This window comes from Delphinus delphis, chromosome 7 (assembly GCF_949987515.2).
Source record: "Delphinus delphis chromosome 7, mDelDel1.2, whole genome shotgun sequence".
In the NCBI taxonomy this organism is placed as follows: Eukaryota; Metazoa; Chordata; class Mammalia; order Artiodactyla; family Delphinidae; genus Delphinus; species Delphinus delphis.
In genome coordinates this window covers 72415871-72438857 of record NC_082689.1, presented here as the reverse complement: position 1 = coordinate 72438857, position 22987 = coordinate 72415871, and the positions used below count along the sequence as shown (strand labels likewise).

General features: G+C 40.5%; 1 protein-coding gene across 1 annotated transcript; it reads left to right on the top strand.

The window, feature by feature from the left end:
• The first annotated feature begins 1560 nt into the window (after window positions 1–1560).
• Window positions 1561–22168, top strand: DAPL1 (death associated protein like 1). Its single transcript, XM_060015698.1, has 4 exons — window positions 1561–1618; window positions 9720–9807; window positions 14219–14279; window positions 22052–22168. Exons 1-4 carry the CDS (start codon window positions 1561–1563, stop codon window positions 22166–22168), a joined length of 324 nt encoding a protein of 107 aa, XP_059871681.1.
• The last annotated feature ends 819 nt before the right edge of the window (window positions 22169–22987 follow it).

Genomic DNA, 22987 nt, shown 5'->3' with positions numbered 1-22987 from the left:
TCCTAGGAATTAGATTGTTAGTCATGTACTAAGTATATGTTTAATTTTATGCGAAATACCAGACTTCCAAAGTGGCTTTACCAATTTGCATTCCCATCAGCCGTGTTTGAGAGTTCTAGTTGCTCTGCATCTTCACCAGCACGTTGTATTTTCCAATTTTTTTAGTTGAGCCATTCTAATATGAATACATATGTGGTGTAGCTCATTGTGGTTTTAATTTGCATTTCCTTAATAGTTAATGATGTTGAGCAACTTTTTATGTGCTCACACGTTGTCAATATCTCTATTTGTGGAGTTTCTGTTTAAATCTTTTTCCCATTTTTTTTTTTTTTTTTTTTTTTGCAGTACGCGGGCCTCTCACTGTTGGGGCCTCTCCTGTTGCGGAGCACAGGCTCCGGACGCGCAGGCTCAGCGGCCATGGCCCACGGGCCCAGCCGCTCCGCAGCATGTGGGATCTTCCCAGACCAGGGCACGAACCTGTGTCCCCTGCATCGGCAGGCAGACTCTCAACCACTGCGCCACCAGGGAAGCCCCTTTTTCCCATTTTTATATTGGCTTGTTCTCTTTGTATTGAGTTGTAAGAGTTCTTATATATTCTAGATGCCAGTACTTGTCAGAAATATGCTCTACCAATATTTTCTCCCAGTTTGGGGCTGGTCTTCATTTTCTTAACAATGCCTTTTGAAGAATGGAAGTTTTTAATTGTGTTGAAGAACAAAGAGACATTTCTAAGCACCTGCCTTTTGCTGAACTTTGATAGCACTGGAGATACAATAATGCCTAAGCTTGCATTTGTACTTTTTCTCTTTAACAAAGCAGACATCTCTTGGTTTATAGCCTGCTTTTTCACTGTCTTATCATGAATATTTTTCACAACATTAAATATTATTCAAAAACACAATTTGTAATGAGTACATAGTACTCTCATGGCTATATCTTAATTAATTTAACTATCCCTCTCTATTTAGGGGTGTTTATGTGGACTCCAATCAATACTAAAAAGAAAATAAAAGAGAGAGAGAAATGTATGATTACCATCCCTTGCAGAAATCTCTGTGCACATCCCCAATTTTACTTTCTTAGTATAGATGCTTGACATTGCAAAGACTGAGACAAAGGCATCACACTTTGTTTTATAATTGCCTCCTCAGAAAAACAACTGATGTCTTGAAGCAAAGATCTTGTCTTGCCCTCCTTGTCACGCGAGTATATGACAAAACCTGTCACATTGTAGGTGCACCATACAAACTCGATGGATAAATAGTTAGAAAAAGAATTCCACTGAGCTTGATCCTTTCCCCTTCCTCCTGGGAAAGAAAGAGTCCCCTTAGCTGTCTACCTTGACTTCTCAGATGAAGGGAATAATAAGAAAGTTTTCTTCTAAGAGGAAACTTGCCCCCAATATGTAGGTTCCCAGAAAATCTAGATGACAAGCCCTGTTGCTGCTCAGCAAAGCCCTGAAGGGACCCCGCCCCCCAGCCCATATAAAGCCAGGGTGCAGTGGGGCAGCCGCACTCAGCCTCCAGAGCGCCGGCACTGACCCTGGCCCTGGCACGCGCTATGGCAAGTGAAGTGCAAGTCCAGCTCTCCGCATTGAAAGGGGGGCATCCTCCTGCAGGTAGGCTGCCCACCTGCCCTCTGTCCTGCAGACAGCAAGACCCCCTCAGCTGCTGTTGCCCCTCCTTCCACAGAGGTGCCCCAACAGAGCAGAGGCTCTCAACCTCCCCTTGTTCCTTTAACTTCCTCCAACCTGAGTTCCTCCTGTCTTTGATCCTTTTAGGCTTCTGTGTAAAAATCACCTGGGGATTTGTCAGGCCCGGTTGAATGAAAACCTAATTCTATGTGGGAGTACAAGGGATTGGGCGCTGGTGGAAAGGAGCAGGTGGTGAGCTTGGACCTTCCCTCCCTGGCTGCAGGTTAGCAGCGACCCATTCACACCTGGAAGGTAATTTACTGCCATGGAAACATTCTTCCCTAGAGGTCCCAGCTTTCGGACTCAGTCTCCCGGAGATGCCTGTACGTCATCCGACTTCATACCCAGCCAATCCAACCTCCACACTGAAGAGAGCAACCCAATTTTTCTCTCCCTTCTCAGGCTCTGGGGTCGGGCAGTGTGATCAGTAGTGTCTTTTGTCTGTCACCAAGCTGAGGAGCACTTTTTAATAAGGACACTAGTGTGGGAGGGGTTGACTGGAAAAGGTAGTTATCAAGGCATTTTGCAAAGCATCTACAGTTCTTTTCTTTTTGTAAAAAAGGTATGCTATTTATATCCACTCCCTGGAATATGGAAATTAGTTTTATTGTACTTAACCATATGTTCATATAGATTGGCTGAGGCATGCAGGCCTATTTTTAGCTGATTTGATGCTCTTTTAACTGCCTTTCTTCTTTTTTCCTTAAGAAATATCTCAGCAACTTGACCTCTTTGTTCTTGCCTTTCTCCATTAACAAAATTCATTTACTGGTATCATTCTTTGGCTCCTCTGAGCCAAGATTATTTCAGTCATCTTGCTGCAGAGGATGATGGCAGGTATAAACTTCACAAAGCATCGAAAACTGACACAAGGTTCAGTGGCTTTCTGGTGAGCAGCCCAGCCAAAGTCAGAATTGTTACTGCTAATTCCGAGTTTCCACTTCTCAGCACCCTGTCCTGGCCTCCTGTGGCAGACTCCTGACTTTTTATGTTTGTCATTGGATTTAGGAATATTTAACATTATCTATATTTAAAATTAATGATGCTAAATAATGATCAAGAACTATCGATGCAAATTATTAGAAGTTTCTACACAAGGACAAAAGAAAACGCCATTCTCTTCCCGCCACAATCCTTCATTAAACAGTTCAGCTAACACTTGATTTGCTAAATGACGTTTATACACAAAGATCACAGGGATAAACTTCACCAAGTGAAAGTTTGAATGAAACCACCAGGAACTTTCTGTCTCCGCCACTAATGATTGCTAATTACTCTGTGTACATAGCCCACCGTGACGCCATCAAGCATGTCACAATGCCTCTGGTATGACAATTAATTATTATGAACTGTGACACTACAGATAAGAGATTGGGGATAATTAGAATGGAGATGAAGGAAGACGTTTGCCTCCCCACTGAGAACAAGGGAGCAAAGAAGCCTCATCCTTCAGCTTGTCTCGCTATATATTTTAAGTCTGAACCAGATAGCTACTGTACAAAATTGTATTTATAGAACAAAAATAATTCATTGCCAGAATTCCATTAAATTTCACCTGATTTTTATAGGCAATGGACAGGTCCATGAAAGTAGGACACAGACATGATGAAAGGTCTGTGAAAGGTCTGACGTGGCCTTTGGAATCAGACAGTCCTGGATTTAAACCCCGCTTCCCTTCCACTTCTCTGAGCCTCAGTTTTCTCATCTCTAAAGCAGGCGGTAATAAATAACATTGATAGTGTAAGGTTGTTATGACTATTAAAGGAGATAATCTATGTAAGGTACCCAGCACATGAATGTGAATCCCTGTAAAATGCAGGCCTAGTAAAACACGTAGCCATCAAAAGAAATGATTCTCCTCAATTGCAAGACCTCCTGATGTTTGCAGGCTGCATTCGGCACTACTGCAGTCATCGGAGCAGAAGAAAACTGCAGTGGGAAAGATACATATGCCTGCTCCATCACGGTTAAAAGTGAAACCGCTCCAAAGTCAGCCAGCTGTAACTTTCCCACCTACACAGGGGGTGCTTAGTGGTTTTTCTTTTATGTATATTAATATAACATATTGTACCTCTGTGGATCCTGGCTATAAATTTATGCTGTAAAACAAGACTACATTAAACATGAGGCGGCCTGGGCTCTAGGAAGCTTAGCTTTTCTGCTAAGGATTTTCTGCTGCTTTGGTTTGCCTCGCTCTCAGTTTTTAAGAACTCCATTACGTGAACAGTCAAAAATGTGTGAGTAGAAGGTAATCCGAGGAGACCGAGTACATATGTGATGAACCAGAAAAAGCAGCAGTTCATGAGTTTTTGTATATTCCTTGCACTTTAATTTGTTTTAAGGCAAATGAGTCAGAGCCATCAAAGGGGTCACCACTGAGAACCCCCAGAGAGAATCCATTTTCTGGCTCATTAAAGAGACGGAAGTTTGGGGAGTGTATCCCCCAGGGTGAAACTAATGCAGAAAATGGGGAGGAAATCATAGCTGCAGAAGGGTTAGTATGGTTTTTTAAAAAGCAAACACCAGAGGCTTAATTCTCTCAACTCCAGTCTGCTCATGTCAACTTCTGGGAGTTGATCTGTGAGGTTCAACAGAGAGGTTACGAGACCCACTACCCCACAGGTCACAGGGACAGGGGTTTGATGACAAGAACGGCTGCCATTCACTCAATCCTGTGTGACTGGCACTGCACAGAGCCTTCTAGACACAGCGCCAGTACTGCAGACTGATGATGAACCCTCATCCTTGTTTCACAGAGGAGCAAACTGAAAGTCAGCAAGGTCGAGGGACGCGCCCAGTGCCCCATAGCTGGTGAGAAGGGGCAGAGACGTGACAGTAAAGTGGGCCCAGGTCAAGCCCTCTCCCTCTGAAGCCCTCTCTCCTTGCTTTTCCTGATGAGAGTCTTTTGTCTTGACTGACAGTTTAGAATATGCCAAAAACTCAACGGTGAATGCAAAGTAAGCGTTTTGCAAACATCTAACCTTTTAATTAAAATCTTCAAATGAACGTTCTAAGTCACAAGGCAGAGTTTGCCCAAACCTCTGTGGTGGTCAGCTTTTTCACACACATTCTCCACTGATTAATGAGGGAAAGAAGCTCTTGCACAGTGTTTGGTAGAGGGTAGTCAAGATAAAGAAAGATAAGCCTGCAAGAAAAATTGTGCGATATAGCATTCTAAACTCAAGAGTCAACTTTCAAAAAGTTATAAACTACAAAAGCGGCCACAAAATTATACCTCTTACTCAGAGATAGGAAAGCAAAGTTTCATTTTCTCCACATCAATGTAGATTTTCTAACGAAACTATCCAAAACATCTCTCTCTTACATTTTAAAATCTCTCGTTCATTTTGCGTATTGAAAGGACCTAAACATGGAATTATGTGATTACACATTTTTTAAAATAAATTTATTTATTTATTTTTGGCTGCGTTGGGTCTTCGTTGCTGCACGCGGGCTTTCTCTAGTTGCGGTGAGCGGGAGCTACTCTTCTTTGTGGTGTGTGGGCTTCTTATTGCGGTGGCTTCTCGTTGCAGAGCATGGGCTCTAGGCACACGGGCTTCAGTAGTTGTGGCATGCGGGCTCCACAGTTGTGGCTCGCGGGCTCTAGAGTGCAGGCTCAGTAGTTGTGGTGCACGGGCTTAGTTGGTCCGAAGCATGTAGCTCTTCCGGGACTAGGGCTCGAGCCCATGTCCCCTGCACTGGCAGGCAGATTCTTAACCACTGGGCCACCAGGAAAGTCCTTTACATTCCCTTTACATTTCTTTTGGGATTTGTTTCTCTGAGTACACTATATTCTTTCAAAAGGGAGGGACATGATAGATTTTCTTTTGTAGGTAGGTGGGAAGAGTTAGAATCATAGTAAAGACCTTACAATAAAAATCATCTAGTTCAACTTCTACCAAATTCCCCAAAATCCTTCTAAAATATTCATGGCAGATACACTTCTTTTCTTTACTTTAACACACTAAGGGACCAGAGATATACTATTGTACTACGCAATCTTCTTCACTTTGATTAACACAGTTATATGTAGCCAGACTCTGCCTTTCTGGAACTTTCATTCTTTGCTTTCCATTCTCTCCTCTGGAAAAACATAAATATAAATAATAATAACTACTAATTATTAAGTGCCTACCATGTGCCAGCTGCTTATGTCACCTCTATTCCCTAGGACAACCTAAACAAACAGTATTATTCCCTTTTGAAGGATGCAGAAACTGAGCCTCAGAGGAGTTTATCTTGCCCAAGGTCACAGGGCACAGGAGGGGGTAGAGCTTTCTGACCCTAGATAACATTTCCTTACCAGTAAATCCTTCCTCCTCCACAAGACAGCCCCTAAACTCCTTGAAGATGGTACCATAAGCTTCCCTCGAGTCTTTGCTTCCTCAGAAGCCATCTTTCCAGTTTTCCCAGTTCCTTGTCTGACACGGCTCCTTCTCCACTCTGGTTGCTCTCATCTGGACATTCTCTAAATTGTCTGTGCTCTTTCAAGTGAGTGGCACAGAGCTCAACATTTCAAAGGTCTTCTCACTTTTAACTATTGCTTATTTTAACTATAACAAGTGTGCTTCTATAGTTGGCTATAATAACCAGTGGAAGAAAACGTGCAAAAACAAAAGCATCAGAGAAAACAAAAGGAACACTAATAAGAAAGTAATTACAGCACTCCATGTTTTAAAAGCATTTGTCACAAGGAGGATGAAAGATACTGCTGGGAGAGCTACTGAAGGCTCAAGCTTTAGGTCTAGACCTATTGTGATTTGATTCCTCTTGGTAGAAGAGGCTATGAACCACATCACTCCTCATACAGTGGCACACCCTTCTCAAGCAGTCTTCCAGAAAAAGCCACCCCTTGGTTTATTTCATCTCTGTATTCCAGGGCTATTCAGAAGGTGTTTCCACATTATTTCATTTCTGTTGCTGATTATTTTGTATGCCTTTTTTTCGTGTGTGTGTGTGTGTGTTTGTGTGTGTGTGTGTGTGTGTGTGTGTGAATTTAAAGCAGACCATGTATGAAAACAGGACTTTTTTCCTGGACTGTATCTAATATTACAGAATTCTAGTGAGACACCTTTATAATCAATAAAAAAAAACTTGGTGATTCAAAATGACCAAGTGGAGTTTATTCCATGAACACAAGAATGGTTTGATAGTAAAATATTCATTAATATATATTTATAAAATTTTTATTTATTAATATAATTAACCTGATTAAGGTGAAAAACCATATTATATACATGATGATAAAAAGGCATTGGATAAAATTCAACATGTGTTTGTAATTTTTTAAGCCCAATGAAACAGTAATAGAAAGATATTTCCTTAATATGATGAAAGAAATATATTTGAATATACATTATATATATTGTAAATATGTGTGTGTGTATATCCAACTAAGTATATACATCATACTTAATGGGAAAACACTAAAGCAATCCATTAAAAATTAGGATGACAAAAAAAAAATTAGGATGACAAAGATGTCCATCATCACCACTATTTAATATTATTCTAGAGAAAGTAATATTATAATTATTTGCAGATTATATAAATTTTTTTTACCTGGGAAACCTAAGGGAGTCAACAAAAATATTATAAATAATAAGAGAATTCAATAAGATCTGGGTATAAAATCAATGATATTAATATAAGAACAACAATCTGTGAAAGCTATAATGGAAGAGTAGACCGTCTCTACAACTACAACAGCAGCAACAAAGACAAAATACTTAAGGAATAAACCTAGCAATAAATGTGTAAGATTTATGTGAACAAGTTACTGAGGGACCCAAAAGAAAATGTAGAAAATGGAAAAGCGTACCATGTTCTTAAATAGAGAGCAACCAGGAATATAAAGATACGAATTTTCCCTTTAAAAAAAAATCTATAAATCTAAAGCAAGACCATTAAAAAACTACCAGCAGGATTTTTTGGAGGAAATTGACAAACTGATTCAAACTTTCATGTGGAAAAATAAATAAGAATAGCTAATAAAATTCTGCAAAGAAAATGTAGCAAAGAAGGACTATCAAAATTAAAATATGTTAGGGACTTCCCTGGTGGTCCAGTGGTTAAGACTCCGCACTTCCACTGCAGGGGGCATGGGTTCGATCCCTGGTCAGGGAACTAAGATCCCACATGATGCATGGTGTGGCCAAAAAAAAATTATTTTTAATATGTTATAAAGCTACAATCATTAAAATAAAGTTGTAATGGCATATAAACAGAGATATTAATGGAACAGAAGTCCAACAGGACAAATGGACCAAAAATGTGAACAGTTTATAAAAGAAAATACAACTGGCTTCTGAAACACAGAAATAAGCTCAACTTTTAATAAAATATTAGAAAGGCAAATTACCTTTCTTTTTCTTATTGGTTGATAAAGCCAAACATTTTCTAGTTCTCACTGTTGCTTGAGATATAGGGAAACAATCACTGTCATTGTGGCTGGTGAGATTGTAAACTGGTGCAACCACTGTGAAGGGTGACTTGGCAAGATTTAGCAAAATTTCAAATGCACATACTCTTAAGAATTAACAAGATCACTTCTAGGAATTTATCCCATGGATATACTTGCACTTGTGCAAAATTATGTATATGCAAAGGATATTCATTGCAGCATTGTTTGTGATAGCAATGGATTAGAAACATCTAAAATGTCCAGCGGTTGGAAATTGGTTAAGTAAACACAGAATGTTCATATAAAGAAATTTTAAAGCAGATGTTACAAAGAAAGACATTCTCTCTATATATATATCGATAGGGAACTTACTCCAAAGTACATGACTGAATGAAAAATATAAACAAACAAGATGTAGAACAATGTATGCTGCCATTTAAAAAAATATATAGGTATGTGTATAGAATGTCTATCGATGAATACATAGGGACTTGTTATCGTTAGCAGTATCTAGGGAGATGAACTGGAGGCTTAAAAATAATGGTAGAAGGGAGACTGCAGACCTTTCCATGATTTTTGAATTGTGTGCCTTATGCATGTACTATTACAGAATCAAAAAATTAATTAATAATAATTTTAAAAGAAAAATGATGAAGTCAATTCACGAGGGCATTGAGAAATAGGTTTTCCTATTTTTCACTCTATTGGAGCCAGTTTTAGAAAATTGCCAATCTGACATTTCCATAAAAAGAATTAACAGGTTCAAACAAATCAACGTCCATTTAGCTTTTTCTCATTTGAGCTTGTCAGATTTCAGATGTGCAAATTTCCTGGGAACAGAAAAAAGTATTTGCTTTGACTTGCAATCTGAAATGGGCTGCTCCTTTTCAAAAGTTGATTTCATCTGACATTGTTAAACACTCGAATTGCTGTTAGGTCATCTGTAGCCTAATTAACACTAATTGATCTCTTGAATGGCAGGATTATTAATGCAGTTTAATTACTCATTAGAACATCTGAGCTCCTCCAACATCGGAGGTTTGGGGTCTGGGATGGAAGGTGGGCATCTGGTGGGATCAGAAGCATCTCTCTTGAATTAAATGCCTGTTACCACCACATGCCCTGACTTTTGGCTCATTCTTCAATCTAGCTTTTGAAAGCTTTGGTTGAAAAAAAATTTTGCAAGCCTTGCACTTTAATCTTGTGGGAAAACAGAAGGGTCACATTGGAATTGTCGGTTGCTGTCATGAAGAATGTAACTGGTTTGCTAATAAGAAAAAATGTTTTTCAGTAAAATGCCTCAGGGAATAAATTGTTATCTCCTCCCCAAATCGAAGGTGTAAACACCTCTGCCTTTTTTAGCCTCAGGTCCCCCTCTCCGAACACAGACAAGCAAAAACCTTAGCCCTTCTCTCCTTCCCACCTTGTTTGCCCAAAATATTTTTTCTTCTGTTATGCTAGTTCAGGGTACCTTTTGATTATGTTGTTTTAGATTAAAGTTTAGCTCTTCAAAAAGTTCTGAAATTCTTCAAATCTACAGTAAATTCATACCTTGAATAACAAAGCAAACTTTCTCTTGCTGCCCTAAATATGACTCCCTTGTTGATGCTTATTTGTTTATAGTGAAAGCTGGAGGAAAGCGAATTTCCAAAAAACAAGAAATTGGCCTCTTGGAGAGACACACCAAGAAAACGGGATTCGAGAAAACAAGGTAGGGGACTGCTTAATTTCTTTTCCTTCTTCATCTTGATTTTTAAGTGACCCTACTGCCAGAAGTCAGAGGCTTCACCGGATCTTAGGACAAACCAAGGCTCCCTAGGCACTTACTAACCAGAGTTAGAGGCAGCTGGCATGGTGGGGTGGGGTAGGGGTGGGGGTCAGCATGGGAGAGGGGGTTAGCTACCCTCTGGAGGACTCTCTCTGCCCATCCTCCTCTTCCCTGCAGCCAGTGCAACTGCCTCCTGCTTAAAAAGCAAGATCCTGAATGCAAGGTCCAAAAAGCAAGGTCTTGAATGAGTCCAAACAGGACTCACATCCCTGTATCTTATTTTCACCTTAGCCTTTAAAGTACTGTCCCTAAGCTGGCCTTGTGTTTGTAATATGCTTTCTGCTGAAGCAAATCTGAATTAAAAATAAATGTGCTTTTATTTTAAATTCCTCACTCAATCATTTAGAAAATAATGGCCACTGTATTTGGCACATCTGGAAGGAATTTGGATATGGAGGTTGTTTTCTCCCTGCTCCTTCCGCAGTAACCTTGACACACTGCACCTTTCTCAGAGCTAAGCAGAGAGCCGTGGGCTGGATCTCATGTACAAATGGCCCAGCCCCTCTATGCCTTGGGTAAGAAAAATAGTGCCTTCAAAAAGAAGTGAACATGTGAAAATAGCTCCTCCAAGTAGAGGTGCTTCAGAGCCTATTTCAGGATGGTTTCCATAGGTGAGCTCATGAGTGACTCAAAAGGAGTGAAATAGAGGATGCTCAGATACATCCTTAAGAGTTAAAATGGTAACAGTCTCAGAAAGAAAGTGTGGAGGGAAATAGGCTATGGAATTTCTCGGGGCTTTTTCTTTCTGTATAAAATTACTTTTTAGATCACTTTAAAAGTTTTCTTCTCAATTTCTGGGAAGGAAATTTTTTGAGGATTTTTCTACTTTAAAATGAAATACTCTGGGCTTCCCTGGTGGCACAGTGGTTAAGAATCCTCCTGCCAATGCAGGGGACATGGGTTCGAGCCCTTGTCCGGGAAGATCCCACATGCCGTGGAGCAGCTAAGCCCGTGTGCCACAACTACTGAGCCTGCACTCTACAGCCCCCGAGCCACAACTACTGAAGCCCACGTGCCTAGAACCCACAAGCCACAACTACTGAAGCCCGTGCACCACAATCACTGAAGCCCACATGCCTAGAGCCCGTGCTCCGCAACAAGAGAAGCCACCGCAATGAGAAGCCTGTGCACCGCAATGAAGAGTAGCCCCCGCTCCCCACAACTAGAGAAAAGCCCATGCACAGCAACAAAGACCCAACAAAGACCCAACACAGCCAAAAATAAAATAAGTAATAGTAATAAAATATAATAAAATTAAAATATAAGAATTAAATTTTTAAAAAATGAAATACTCTATCCAAAATATATAAAGAACTCATACAACCCAGTAGCAGGAATGCAAACAAGCCAGTTTAAAACTGTGCAGAAGATTTAAATAGACATTTTTCCAAAGAAGATATACAGATAGCCAACAGGTACATGAAAATGTGCTCAACATTATTAATCATCAGGGAAATGCAAATCAAAACTACAATGAAATATCACCTTACATCTGTCAGAATGGCTATTAACAAAAAGTCAAGAAATACCAAGCTGTGTCAAGGACTTGGGAAAAAGGGAACCTCTGTGCACTGATAGCTTGTAATACACATTGGTACAGCCACTGTGGAAAGCAGTATGGAGTGTCCTCAAAACATTACAACTACAACTACCATGTGATCCAGCAATTCCAATTCTGAGTATTTGTCTGAAGAAAATGAAACCCTAACTTGAAAAGATACATGCACCTCCACATTTACTGCAACATTATTACAGTAGCCAAGACATGGAAGCAACCCAGGTGTCCATCGACAGATGAATGGATAAAAAAATGTGATACACACACACACACACACACACACATACAGAGGAATACTGTTCAGCCATAAAAAAGAAGGAAATCCTGCCACTTGTAACAACGTGGATGGACACTGAGGGCATTATATTAAGTGAAATAAGTCAGAGAAAGACAGTGCCATATGATCTCTCTTGTATATGGAATCTAAGAAGAAAAATAAACAGGACAACAACAGCAAAAACTTGAGCTCATAGGTGCAGAGAGCAGATTAGTGGTTGCCAAAGATCGGGGGAGAGGGGATTGGTGTCTGGGGTAGAAAATGGGTGAAAGAGATCAAGAGGCACAAACTTAGAATTATAAAATAATTAAGCCCTGGGAATGAAATTATAGCATGATGACTATAGTTAATGATACCATATTGTATATCTGTAAGTTACTAAGAGAGTACAGCTTAGAATGTCTCATTATAAGAAAAAACATTTAACTATGTATGGTGAGGGATGTTAACTAGACTTATTGTGGTGCTCATTTTGCAGTATATACAAATATCAAATCATTATGTTGTACACCTGAAACTAATGTAATATTGTATGTCAGCTATACCTCAATTTTTTTTTTTTTTTTTTTTTTGCGGTACACGGGCCTCTCACTGCTCTGGCCTCTCCCATTGCGGAGCACAGGCTCCGGAGGCGCAGGCTCAGTGGCCATGGCTCACGGGCCCAGCCGCTCCGCGGCACGTGGGATCTTCCTGGACCGGGGCACGAACCTGTGTCCCCTGCATCGGCAGGTGGACTCTCAACCACTGCGCCACCAGGGAAGCCCTATAGCTCAATTTTTAAAAATTTGCCCCTTTGGCATTAAGCTTTTGTTTCTTCTGAATCAGAAAATAACTATCGCATAATTAAAGCAAAGCTATAAGTCCTCAAGGGTGGGAGTCACATATTATTTATCTCCTGACCCAGCATCTAGGACAGTTCCTAGAACAGAGAAAGCACTCTGTAAATGACGTCACACTGTCATTGAATTGTCATTGAATTGCCAGCTGGTTAACTTTAGAAACCTATCCTGCTACTAAAACCTGACTCAAGTGTAAGCCCTGTTTAGTGTGACACCGGTAAACACGCCTGGGCCAGGGGCTCAGGAGCTAGAGTCATAGCTTGGAAATGACCTTCTAGTTGACAGCCATGGACAAGTCATCCGTTTCTTTGCACCTCAGCAAAAGGGACTTACTGTTAATTCTAACATCAGGTGAACACTGCAGGAAGAGGAGCTGCCTAGAGAGTCATAAAGTGCTGATTGGAACCCTCTTAAAAAAAATTCAGGGCTTCCTTGGTGGCGCAGTGGTTGAGAGTCCGCCTGCCGATGCAGGGGACGCGGGTTCATGCCCTGGTCCGGGAAGATACCACGTGCCGCGGAGCGCCTGGGCCCGTGAGCCATGGTCACTGAGCCTGTGCGTCCGGAGCCTGTGTTCCACAACGGGAGAGGCCACAACAGTGAGAGGCCCGCGTACCGCAAAAAAAAAAAAAAAAAAAAAAAAAAAAAAATCAATTGTTTTCTAATAGTCATTAAAAGATGGGAATTGGACCACTACAGAACTTAAAACAGCAGAAAAATAGCTCTTTTGTCCTGTTTACCAGGGATAGATATAGGTATGTGGAAGCTGAATCTTACAGAATTGGGGGACCATTTTAAGGAAAAATAATACAAAATTACAGATATGAAATGGCTAGGGTCCCTCCCAGGGCCTTGAAAGGAGACTGTGCAGTGAGAGGCCCTGAAGCTTCCCTAGCTCCCCCATGAGTCACCTCTGCTCTTTATATCTGCTTTGTGAGCGTTTCCATGGATAGGATTTCCTCCTTTTTGTGGACAAACACCTCCTTATATCTTCTAGGAGAATAGCTTTTGAAAAATATAGCGTAGAAAATAAATTTCTAAGCATCATCAATCTGTGTCCATACCCCAATAACTTCTACGAACCAACACAAACCATCCAGAAAAAAGCATGGCAAGCACAGAGTTCCCTTCAAGAAATTGCACTGTAAGCTCAGCCCTGATTGAAACTCTCCCAGCAAATAACTTGGCCCGAGAAAAGAAGCCAGACACAAAAGAGTACCTGCTGTGTGGTCCATTTTATGATATACAAATAAAGTCAAAACTAATATATGGGGCTGTAAGTCAGGGTAGTGATTATTCTTAGGGGCAACTGGTTTGACTACTGTTACAAGTTTGTGAATGTTCACCAGCCTGTACGTCGATAACATGTGCACCTTTCCGCATGTATGCTGTACTTGGATGAAAAGTTTAAAAATATTAATTATACTAAGTTGGCCTGCAAAGCTTGTTGTAGTACAATGGGCATACAGAGTAGGACTTTTTTTGTGTGTGTGTGTGTCTTCCAGAAGTAGCCAAGCAGAATGAAAGCTTACAGGCCAAGTAGAAAACCCCCTGTAAAAACGGCTTAGCCTCTTTAGTGGGAAAGTTTCCATTTCTATGTGAAGTTTCTTTTCATCTTCACAGTGCCATTGCAAATGCTGCCAAAATACAGACGATGGATGCCCTGAACGATACGCTGGGGAAGGTGAGCCGTGGGGGAGGTGCATCACGTGACGCTCCCAGCCGATCAGGCTGCATGGGTGAATGAGCTGATGACCACTGGGGTGTTTTCCAACTCAGAGGTTTGATGTCCTTGTGAAAGAATCTGCTCTCAGTTCAAGGAACACGAAGTGGTTTTGATGAGAAAAGCTGATGCTCCCAAATTCCTAGTGTCTATTTAATAAATCATTTCAAAAATAAGATAGTAAATTAAGCAAGAATCATGATGCCAAATTGGCAGAACTTGACGTTGCCATCCCAAATATTTATTGGAAACGCTGGCCTGTTGTTATAAAAAAAAGGCAGCCTATGTATTGGGAATTCAGCCCTTTTTGAACTTCCTCCCCACCACTGCACTCCCAACAGGAAATGTTTGATTTGAGGCCAGGGTGGGTGGTGGAGGGTTGCCCATTTGGGGGCTGGAGGAAGCCTGGGCACTGGCTGACTTTATCTAGTAAAGTCTATTTATGAAGGTGGTTGACCATTGCTATTTTTATTTCCGTATCTTGAATTCTTTCTAAGTAGCTCCGGAAACTCAGAAAATTCTTCCCACGTAGACAGTGGTTTAGTTTTGGATTCAATCTTTTGTTTTTAAATGTTGTAAGTGAGCTGAGTGAGGGTCCTTATTCTACTTCCAGGGGGCGGGTGCATTGAATTCAGGCATTGAAGGACCACTCTTTCTGCTGCCCCCATATATATTGAAGAGACAGGACTGGGCGGGTGTCCTTTGCAGAAGGAAGACTTGCTGTTATTACCAAAATCAGGGGTCTGAAAAAGATTAGAGTAGAAACTGTGCAGCTAGACTTCTGAGACCCCTGTTGAGCACTGGCTTCTCCACTTGCTACCTCTAAGGTCTAGAGCAAGTTACTGATCCCGTGCCTCTGATTCATCATTTGTAAAATGAAGATAAGGAAGAGGATATATATACTTCAGATGGCTGTTGAGTGGAATCGATGAGGTTCACACACAGGAAGTTCTTAGAACAGTGCCCGACACAGAGCAACCTGCCTGCATTCTCTGCTCTAATTAGTAACATCTGTTTCATGGCAATGAAAAGAAAAGGTGTGTCTGAAGCCCGTGAGGCAAGTAGTATCAGGCAAGATCTTAATGAAAGACGAAAGCTACAGAGCCTTCTCACGTAGGGGGGCTTGGTTCTCCCATCAGATAGATCGGAAGGGGTGCGGTCATAAGTGACTCTTTGCCTTCCTGACTTTAGAAGAAGGGCAGGGAAGGATGATGACCTGCCACGCACATTCTCCGGCCCCTGCCCACTAAACGCTTCTTCCTCAGGGGCAATAGAATGTCCACAGTAAGTAGAGCTAAGTGGAATAGATATATTCCTCTAGAATATATGTTAACCCAAAATAAAATGTTTAAAGAGAGTGGTCAGTAAAGGTTGATGATGCTGTACTTTAGATATGATGCCAGAGCCTTTATTGTTTTTTATAGACACATGTGCATATGTCTATGACATAAAGGTTCTTTCCCTTTCATATTGTTCTTTCATATCACTTCTGAATCTCAAAGATAAACAGAAGAATCAAATAACAACAACAAGTTGTATTTAGAAATCATAAGAAAATATTGAGTTGGTGTGCTGTTACAAATATTTTTAATAGCAATTGTATCTATTTTTTTTTTAAAAGCCGCTTTAACACTTAGCTCCATGTCTACTGGCGTAGGTCTATGGCTAAGACTGCATAGATTACTGGTTAGAACAGGTTCTGGCATTCTGGCGTCGGATATCAGGTGCCTGGGTCCTATGCTGACTCCGTCACTTGCTAGATGTGTGTCTTTGGGCACGTTTCTTCACTTCTCTGTGCTTCTGTTTCCTCATATGTAAATGAGAATGTGGTTTATAGTATCCACTTCACGAAGATGTTGTGAGAATAAAATGAAGGTATAGAACATGTGCAAAGGACTCAGCACAGAGCCGGACACAGTTAGCCTGCAGTAAGTGTTAACTTCTATTCCCAGGGAGATATCCTATAGGGCATCACTTGGAATCCAGGCAAAGGATAAGAGACCAGCAATAAAATCAAGTCCCAAGATTACCATAAGTCACTGTCTTGAATATGGAAGTTGGTGGGATCCACATGGTCCCTTACAGCTAAGAAAAATCTTCCCTGAATCCATAATTCAACGTGAAGCATAATAGGATTTCATAATAAAAAAGGTCAACCTGGGGTGGAAAGACCAATGCCTTTTAAGAAATAGATCTGCTGAGATCAGTGGTTGCCAGAGAGTGGGAGGAGGGGTTGACCACAAAGTGACAGGAGGGTATTTTGGGGGGTGAAGGAACGGTTCTATATGTTGACTGAGGTGGTGGTCACAGATGGTATGCACTTGTGAAAACCCATAGAACTAAACACTAAAGAGGGTATCTATTTTACTGTAGATAAATTATACCTTAATTTTTTTAATGAAAAGAAATGCATAACTAGCAGCAACGAAGACAACGCAGCCAAAAATAAATAAATAAATAAATTTAATTTTAAAAAAAGAAATGCATAACTATACAGCCTAATATAAAAAAATAAGACATATAAAATATAGAGATTTAGGGTTTCCCTGGTGGCGCAGTGGTTAAGAATCCACCTGCCAATGCAGGGGACACGGGTTCGAGCCCTGGCCCAGGAAGATTCCACATGCCACGGAGCAACTAAGCCCATGCGCCACAGCTACTGAGCCTGTGCTCTGGAGCACACTAGCCACAACTACTGAGCCCGCGGGCCACAGCTACTGAAGCCTGCGCGCTCTACGGCCCGTGCTCCACAATGGGAAGCCACCTCAATGAGAAGCCACCACAATGAGAAGCCCACGCACGACAAGGAAGAGTAGAACCTGCTCTCCACAACTAGAGAAAGCCCGTGCTCAGCAACGAAGACCCAGCACAGCCAAAAATAAATAAAATAAATTTATTTTTTTTAAAAAATAATATATATATAGAGAGAGATAGATATCTGATGATAAATTTTCATCTGCATTGCAATGATTTTCCCAACAATATATATTGTCATGAAGATCTAACAATATATAACTGGCCAGAAGAAATATAGTCGCAGAAATGAGGGTCATAGCCTCTGCATTTATTAACATTCCTTCATGCCCTCAGCTAGAATTATGTCTAGTTCCTAGAACCCATGTTAATTTTCATACCAGTTTAAGAACTTAGAGTCCAAAACAGTGAGTTATAGCCCTATTCATAGGAGCTCAGCAACCATTCAATCATGGCAGGAAATTTCTATCCATATGCCAATCATGTCTGGATACCCTACTTTAAAGCCAACCAAGGGTTTAAGATTTGGGAGATTGGAAAACAATTCCCAAGAGGTTGGAATTGTACAAATCTAAGTGGGAAGCAGCCTAACATTTTCCCTCCCACTCTTTCCCCCACTCATCTCCACACAGACTTCACTCCCCACTACCTTTCAAGGTAGGTAGGACCCTCCCTTCTTCTCTAGTCAGTCTTTCTCACCTCTTCCAGCCCTAAATACTGAGAGAATTCATGTTGCCCACTGACGGGCCACATCATGTGTTTATTCCTGCAGAAGAAGGGTTGTATAACCCCAAAGCTCTCTAAGATAAAAATCTAGGAGACCTGGTCTTAGACAAAGTTCCATCGACCCCTTAGAGTCACATAGCTCCCCTGAGATCTACGATTGCTTGTTTACTTAATTATTTTAAGGCAAGGAATGAGAGAGAATGATACTGCCAAATATATTCATTCTCTGGATAGTTACAGAAGTTAAGTTTGGCAATAGTTGTGAAGCTTCTCCCAACATAAGAGTATCCAGTTAAACCATTAGTAACGGGGCTGGGTTATAGTGCAGACGGGGGTGGAATGTTGAAGCCTAGTTAAATTGGGGCCACTTTTCAAGCTGCCAGCTATGTCACCAGGGGCAAAGTTAGTGAGACTATGTGGAATGGGATCCTGGAGGAAAGGAAGCTATCAAAGGCATCTGCAAATCTAAAAAGGTTTCTCTTGTTCTGTGTAGGATGATCCTTGAATTTCATTGACTCAAGCTGAATGTTTTGTTTTAAGCACTTTGCTTAACGGGGTGTGGAAATCTAAGTGCCAACGTTCACGTTGGAAGTTAACACCCTTCAAAGATGAATGGAAGGGCTGCCAGTCTTCTAATACCACCTGACTTCAGGCTCTAAAGCAAAACCTGCCACTGACTTTTTAATTTCTAGAATTTCTTTCATAGCTCTAATCATAAAGACTTTTACCGTACTTCTTTGACTTTTTCTCTGAAACGAAAAATGTAGGCTCTGAGGTCACAACTACCCAAAATGAAGGTAAATTCTCAATGTGGAAGTTTCTATTGATCTGCTTTTCAAGTTCAATATTTTGCCCCTTATGGGATGGAGCCACAGCCAGGAAGAATCCTTACACGTATCCTTCTTTCTCTTGTGGGGTTAACCTAGATTCTTTTACCCTAATGAGTCAGACAAACACCTTTCATTCTACAAACCCTATCATTTTACAAAGATTAACGATGAAAAATCCAAAGTGTCCCCAAAGTTAAGATGTCAGACTAAAGCACAGGTTGTAGGTTAGAAACCTATTCCTACTTACTTCCGGTCTGGACTTGAATATAAAATGTTCCTATCTCCATTGGTTTAAAATCTACAGGAAAGAATCGGGGCATTTAATGATTGACTATTATTTACAGTTCCATCATCTGAAGGTAGACCCTTTGTAGACTCTCCACCCACAACCCCCAAGTCTTTCTATATTAGGATGCTCCTGATTGAGAGGGTGGGGTGTTTGAGAAAGAGAACTTGACTCTCTGGTTGTATTTTCACCTGTCCCTACAAAGCCCTTACCCTCCGCAACTTGTACGTTTGTAATTTAATAATTATGGGCAGTTTATCTAAGGCTCTTATCCTTGTCGGAATTGTTTCCACTATTTTCTCAATCCTGTTGATTTTTTTCCCCCTAAATTTTGCCAGACCAGTTCACAGATGGCCAACAGCCCCCCGGCGCAGTCTCCCATTCATTCTGATCTGCGGCATTCCTCTTTTGAGACGCAGTTGAGCAGAGCTTTTGCAACCTCAGTTAAATGCCTTCGTTGAAAGGTAGCCCCTAACACTTGTGCATTCCTGGTGAGGATGTAAAATGGTGTAGCCACTATAGAAAACAATATGGCAGTTCCTCAAAAAATTAACTATTGAATTACTGTATGATCTAACGATTTTACTTCTGAATGTATAGCCAAAAGAATTAAAAGCAGAAATTTGAAGAGATATTGGTGCAACAGTATTCATAGCAACGTTATTCACAATAGTTAAAAGATGGAAGCCACCCAAGTGTCCATCAGCATGTGAATGGATAAACAAAATGTGGTCTATGTACATGCAATGGAATATTATTCAACCTTAAAAAGGAAGGAAATTCTGACACATACTACAACATGGATAAATCTTGAAGACATTATGTTAAATGAAATCAGCCAGACACAAAAGGACAAGTATTACATGCTTTCACATTTATGAGATACATGAAGTAGTCAAATTCATGGAGAGAGAAGGTAGGGTGGTGGTTACCAAAGGCTGGCAGAGGAGGTAATGAGGAATTATTCTTCAATGGGTACAGAGTTTCAGTTTGGTATGATGAAAAAGTTCTGGAGATGGATGGTAGTGATGGCTATACAACAATGTAAGTGTATGTATTGCTGCTAACCTGTGTATTTAAAAATTGTTGAAATGGTAAATTTTATGTTTTATGTATTTTATTGCAATTTTTTAAATGATCAATATTGTAGCCCCTGAATTGCGGAGATAACCCTGGAAATGATCAAATAATGAGTTAGTGCCAAATTAAGCAATAAGTGTATCCTCATGCACCGTTCTCCTCTCCCCTTTCCTTTCCCACCTCCACCCATCATCACTCTGACACCTTAAGAGCAACAATCAACACTGTGGTTTTCTCTCTTCTTTCTCACCTTGTCATCTTGCCCCATCCATCTCACCTTGGCTAATTGCCCAGATTTCTGTTATATCAGAATTATTTGTTCATTTCCTTTCTCACCCCCCTTTACCTTACATTTGACTTTAAGTAACTTGCCAAGTAGGTCTTCCTACCTGTAATCTCTTGAATGTGATTTAGAGCTAACCTGAAATAATCCATCTGTTTTAGTTGACACTAAAGACACCTAGTCTGGAAGAAAACTACTGAAGCCAATGACCTCTTAAGTTTCCTTCTGGTTCTAACGTTAAAAGAAAAACGAAACAAAACACTCTGCCCTTACCACACTATAAAATGTATGTCATGTGGCCCAATGATATCTGATCTGACAAAAAAATAAATCAGCAGCTCTTTTGTTAGATTGTAAAGTAATACTTATAACCAATACCTCAATTATGTTTCTTCCTTTCTACTAGAATGCCAGCATAGACCGTCCTTGGGTTTAATTATTACATAACTTTTACCTTCTCTCTTTTTTTTTTTTTGGGGGGGGGGGGGTTTGCTACCTTCTCATTGTAAAAGAAAACTTTTAGAGAAACAAAGGCAAAGTAAAGAAAAAGACTAGGAATTGCCCATAATTCTACCCCTCAGAGATAATCATTGTTAACACTTCAGTGTATATTCTTCCAGTATGTTTAATTTTTTTAAGACCAAGAAGAAAGAACTTTCTGGAGCCAAGTTTCACATGAAAGGGAATACTGTGTGTTCAGAGCTCAGGGACATTTGAGAAGTGATGTAAGGCACATATGTTTTCCCTGGCTTAGAAGAGCCCAAACAAACCATAAACAGTGATGTTTGGGGTCATGAACAGTTTATCTCCCCTTTTATTTGAGTGTCAAGGCAAGGGCATCTAAGTTCAATAGTGATAAATTAAATTCCTGGTGAGCTGAGGCATCCCTTCCTTGCTGGCTAGGGAAGGTGTTCTTAGGTACCTTTATACTGAATTAGTGGGCTTGAAAACCAAGAACTGGAATGGAACCGAAAGGCCTCTGGGTCCAAATTCTCCTCCTAGGAAAACTATGCCTGAAAGACTTGCAACATTGGGCATCCTTTCCATCTTAAGCTGTCCTTAATGTAAATTCCATAAGGTCTCTTGGTTCCATATGAAATTCCTCTTATTGTCAAAGTCTCAGTCTGTGTTAATTTAAATCTATTTAAGCTCATTTCCTCATAGATGTCTTCTGCAGAGATGACCAGTGAGAACTTTTGTTACCTGAAGCTAATAAGTCATTCCTCAGCCTTCTCTTTACCAGACTGTTTATTTGAGCCTTATAAAATGGCCAGTTTCACATACTTCAACCTAAAAATCCCCTAACTTCTTTCAGAGGTTCTTTATTTCTGATCTTCTGACATCTGAGGCGTTCTTCCTCCCCACCCCAGGACCTTCTTCAGTGTCCCCATAGCCTTCTTAGCATATAGTGTTTCGTATATGCATAGTAGTACCAGATTAAATTCTAATATTGGAGGACTGATGAAGATATTTCTACCTTTAAAAATGTCACTTCAAAACATATATATATATATATAAAATTTATATAATACCTTATATATAATATATTTTATAATTTTAAAAACTTAGAAACACACTAATGAGGGAAAACCCAGGTTAACAAGTATATCCATGGATACAGAGCTAGAGGTGGTATGGAAAAAAGAGATACTATCAAAGAAGTAAACAAAACTGTGAAATTCCTCTGACCAGCTGTTTTGTTTTCTACTACTTTAATGCTTTATGACCCAAAAGATCCAATATGCTCATTTTTTTCTTTCCTCCTCACCTTTAGCTCAGCCATAAATTTCCAGCAATAATGCACATGACACATCAAAAACCCAGACCTGCTCTGGAGAAGGTCACTCCACTGAAAAGGATCTACATTATTCAGCAGCCTCGAAAATGTTAATCTGGGATGTAAAACACAGCCGTCTAGCCAACTGCCTCTAATATCTGAGAGCTTAGCAAAAAGGACCGACTTTCCACAGGCCTAGTGCACTTTCTTGGTAAATAAAACAGCTTTTATATCTTCTCTTCTGACTTTAGGTAATAAAGCATCTGAAATTGCAAATCCAGTTCATTCCTGGGCCTCATTTCGGTCCTAGTCAGGATCCCATTGATGTTTACGTGTGCAATTTTGTTGAATAAGTGGAGAATCTAGAATACTGGACTACCCACTCCACCTCCCTGGATAAGCTCTTTTCTCCTTGATGTGGACCGAGTGGTTCCACCCACAGTGAGTTCTCCCTGAAGGCAAAGGTTAGAAAGCGGTACACTGAGCCTTGCAAAGGCCAACGTTCTATGCAAACGTAAGGAGTGATTCTTCTCAGTGTGTTTGTATAACATGCTCAAGTTTTCACTTGAGGTGAAATGTCTTTTCCAGTTTCCCACATAAATACATAGTTTGTTTTGAAGGTTTGGTGAGGGAAAATGAAAGTATTAGGTTTATTACAGACATATTCTCTTCTGCAAAGCAATCAGGTCAGAAAGTAGAATTCTAGTTTCAAGGGGAGATTTACTCAGGGCCTCCCACAAAGTTGATGCTCTAGAACTGAGGGGCCCTGATGCTACAGGACATTGTGGTTGGGGTATAGAAGTTGGTTTTAACTGGAGGTGGAGGTGAGAGGGAAACCTGCTGTAGCTCTTCTACCCTACCACACACACACACACACACACACACACACACACACACTTCATATGCTCACAGGTGACTAGCCAAGAGCATCCT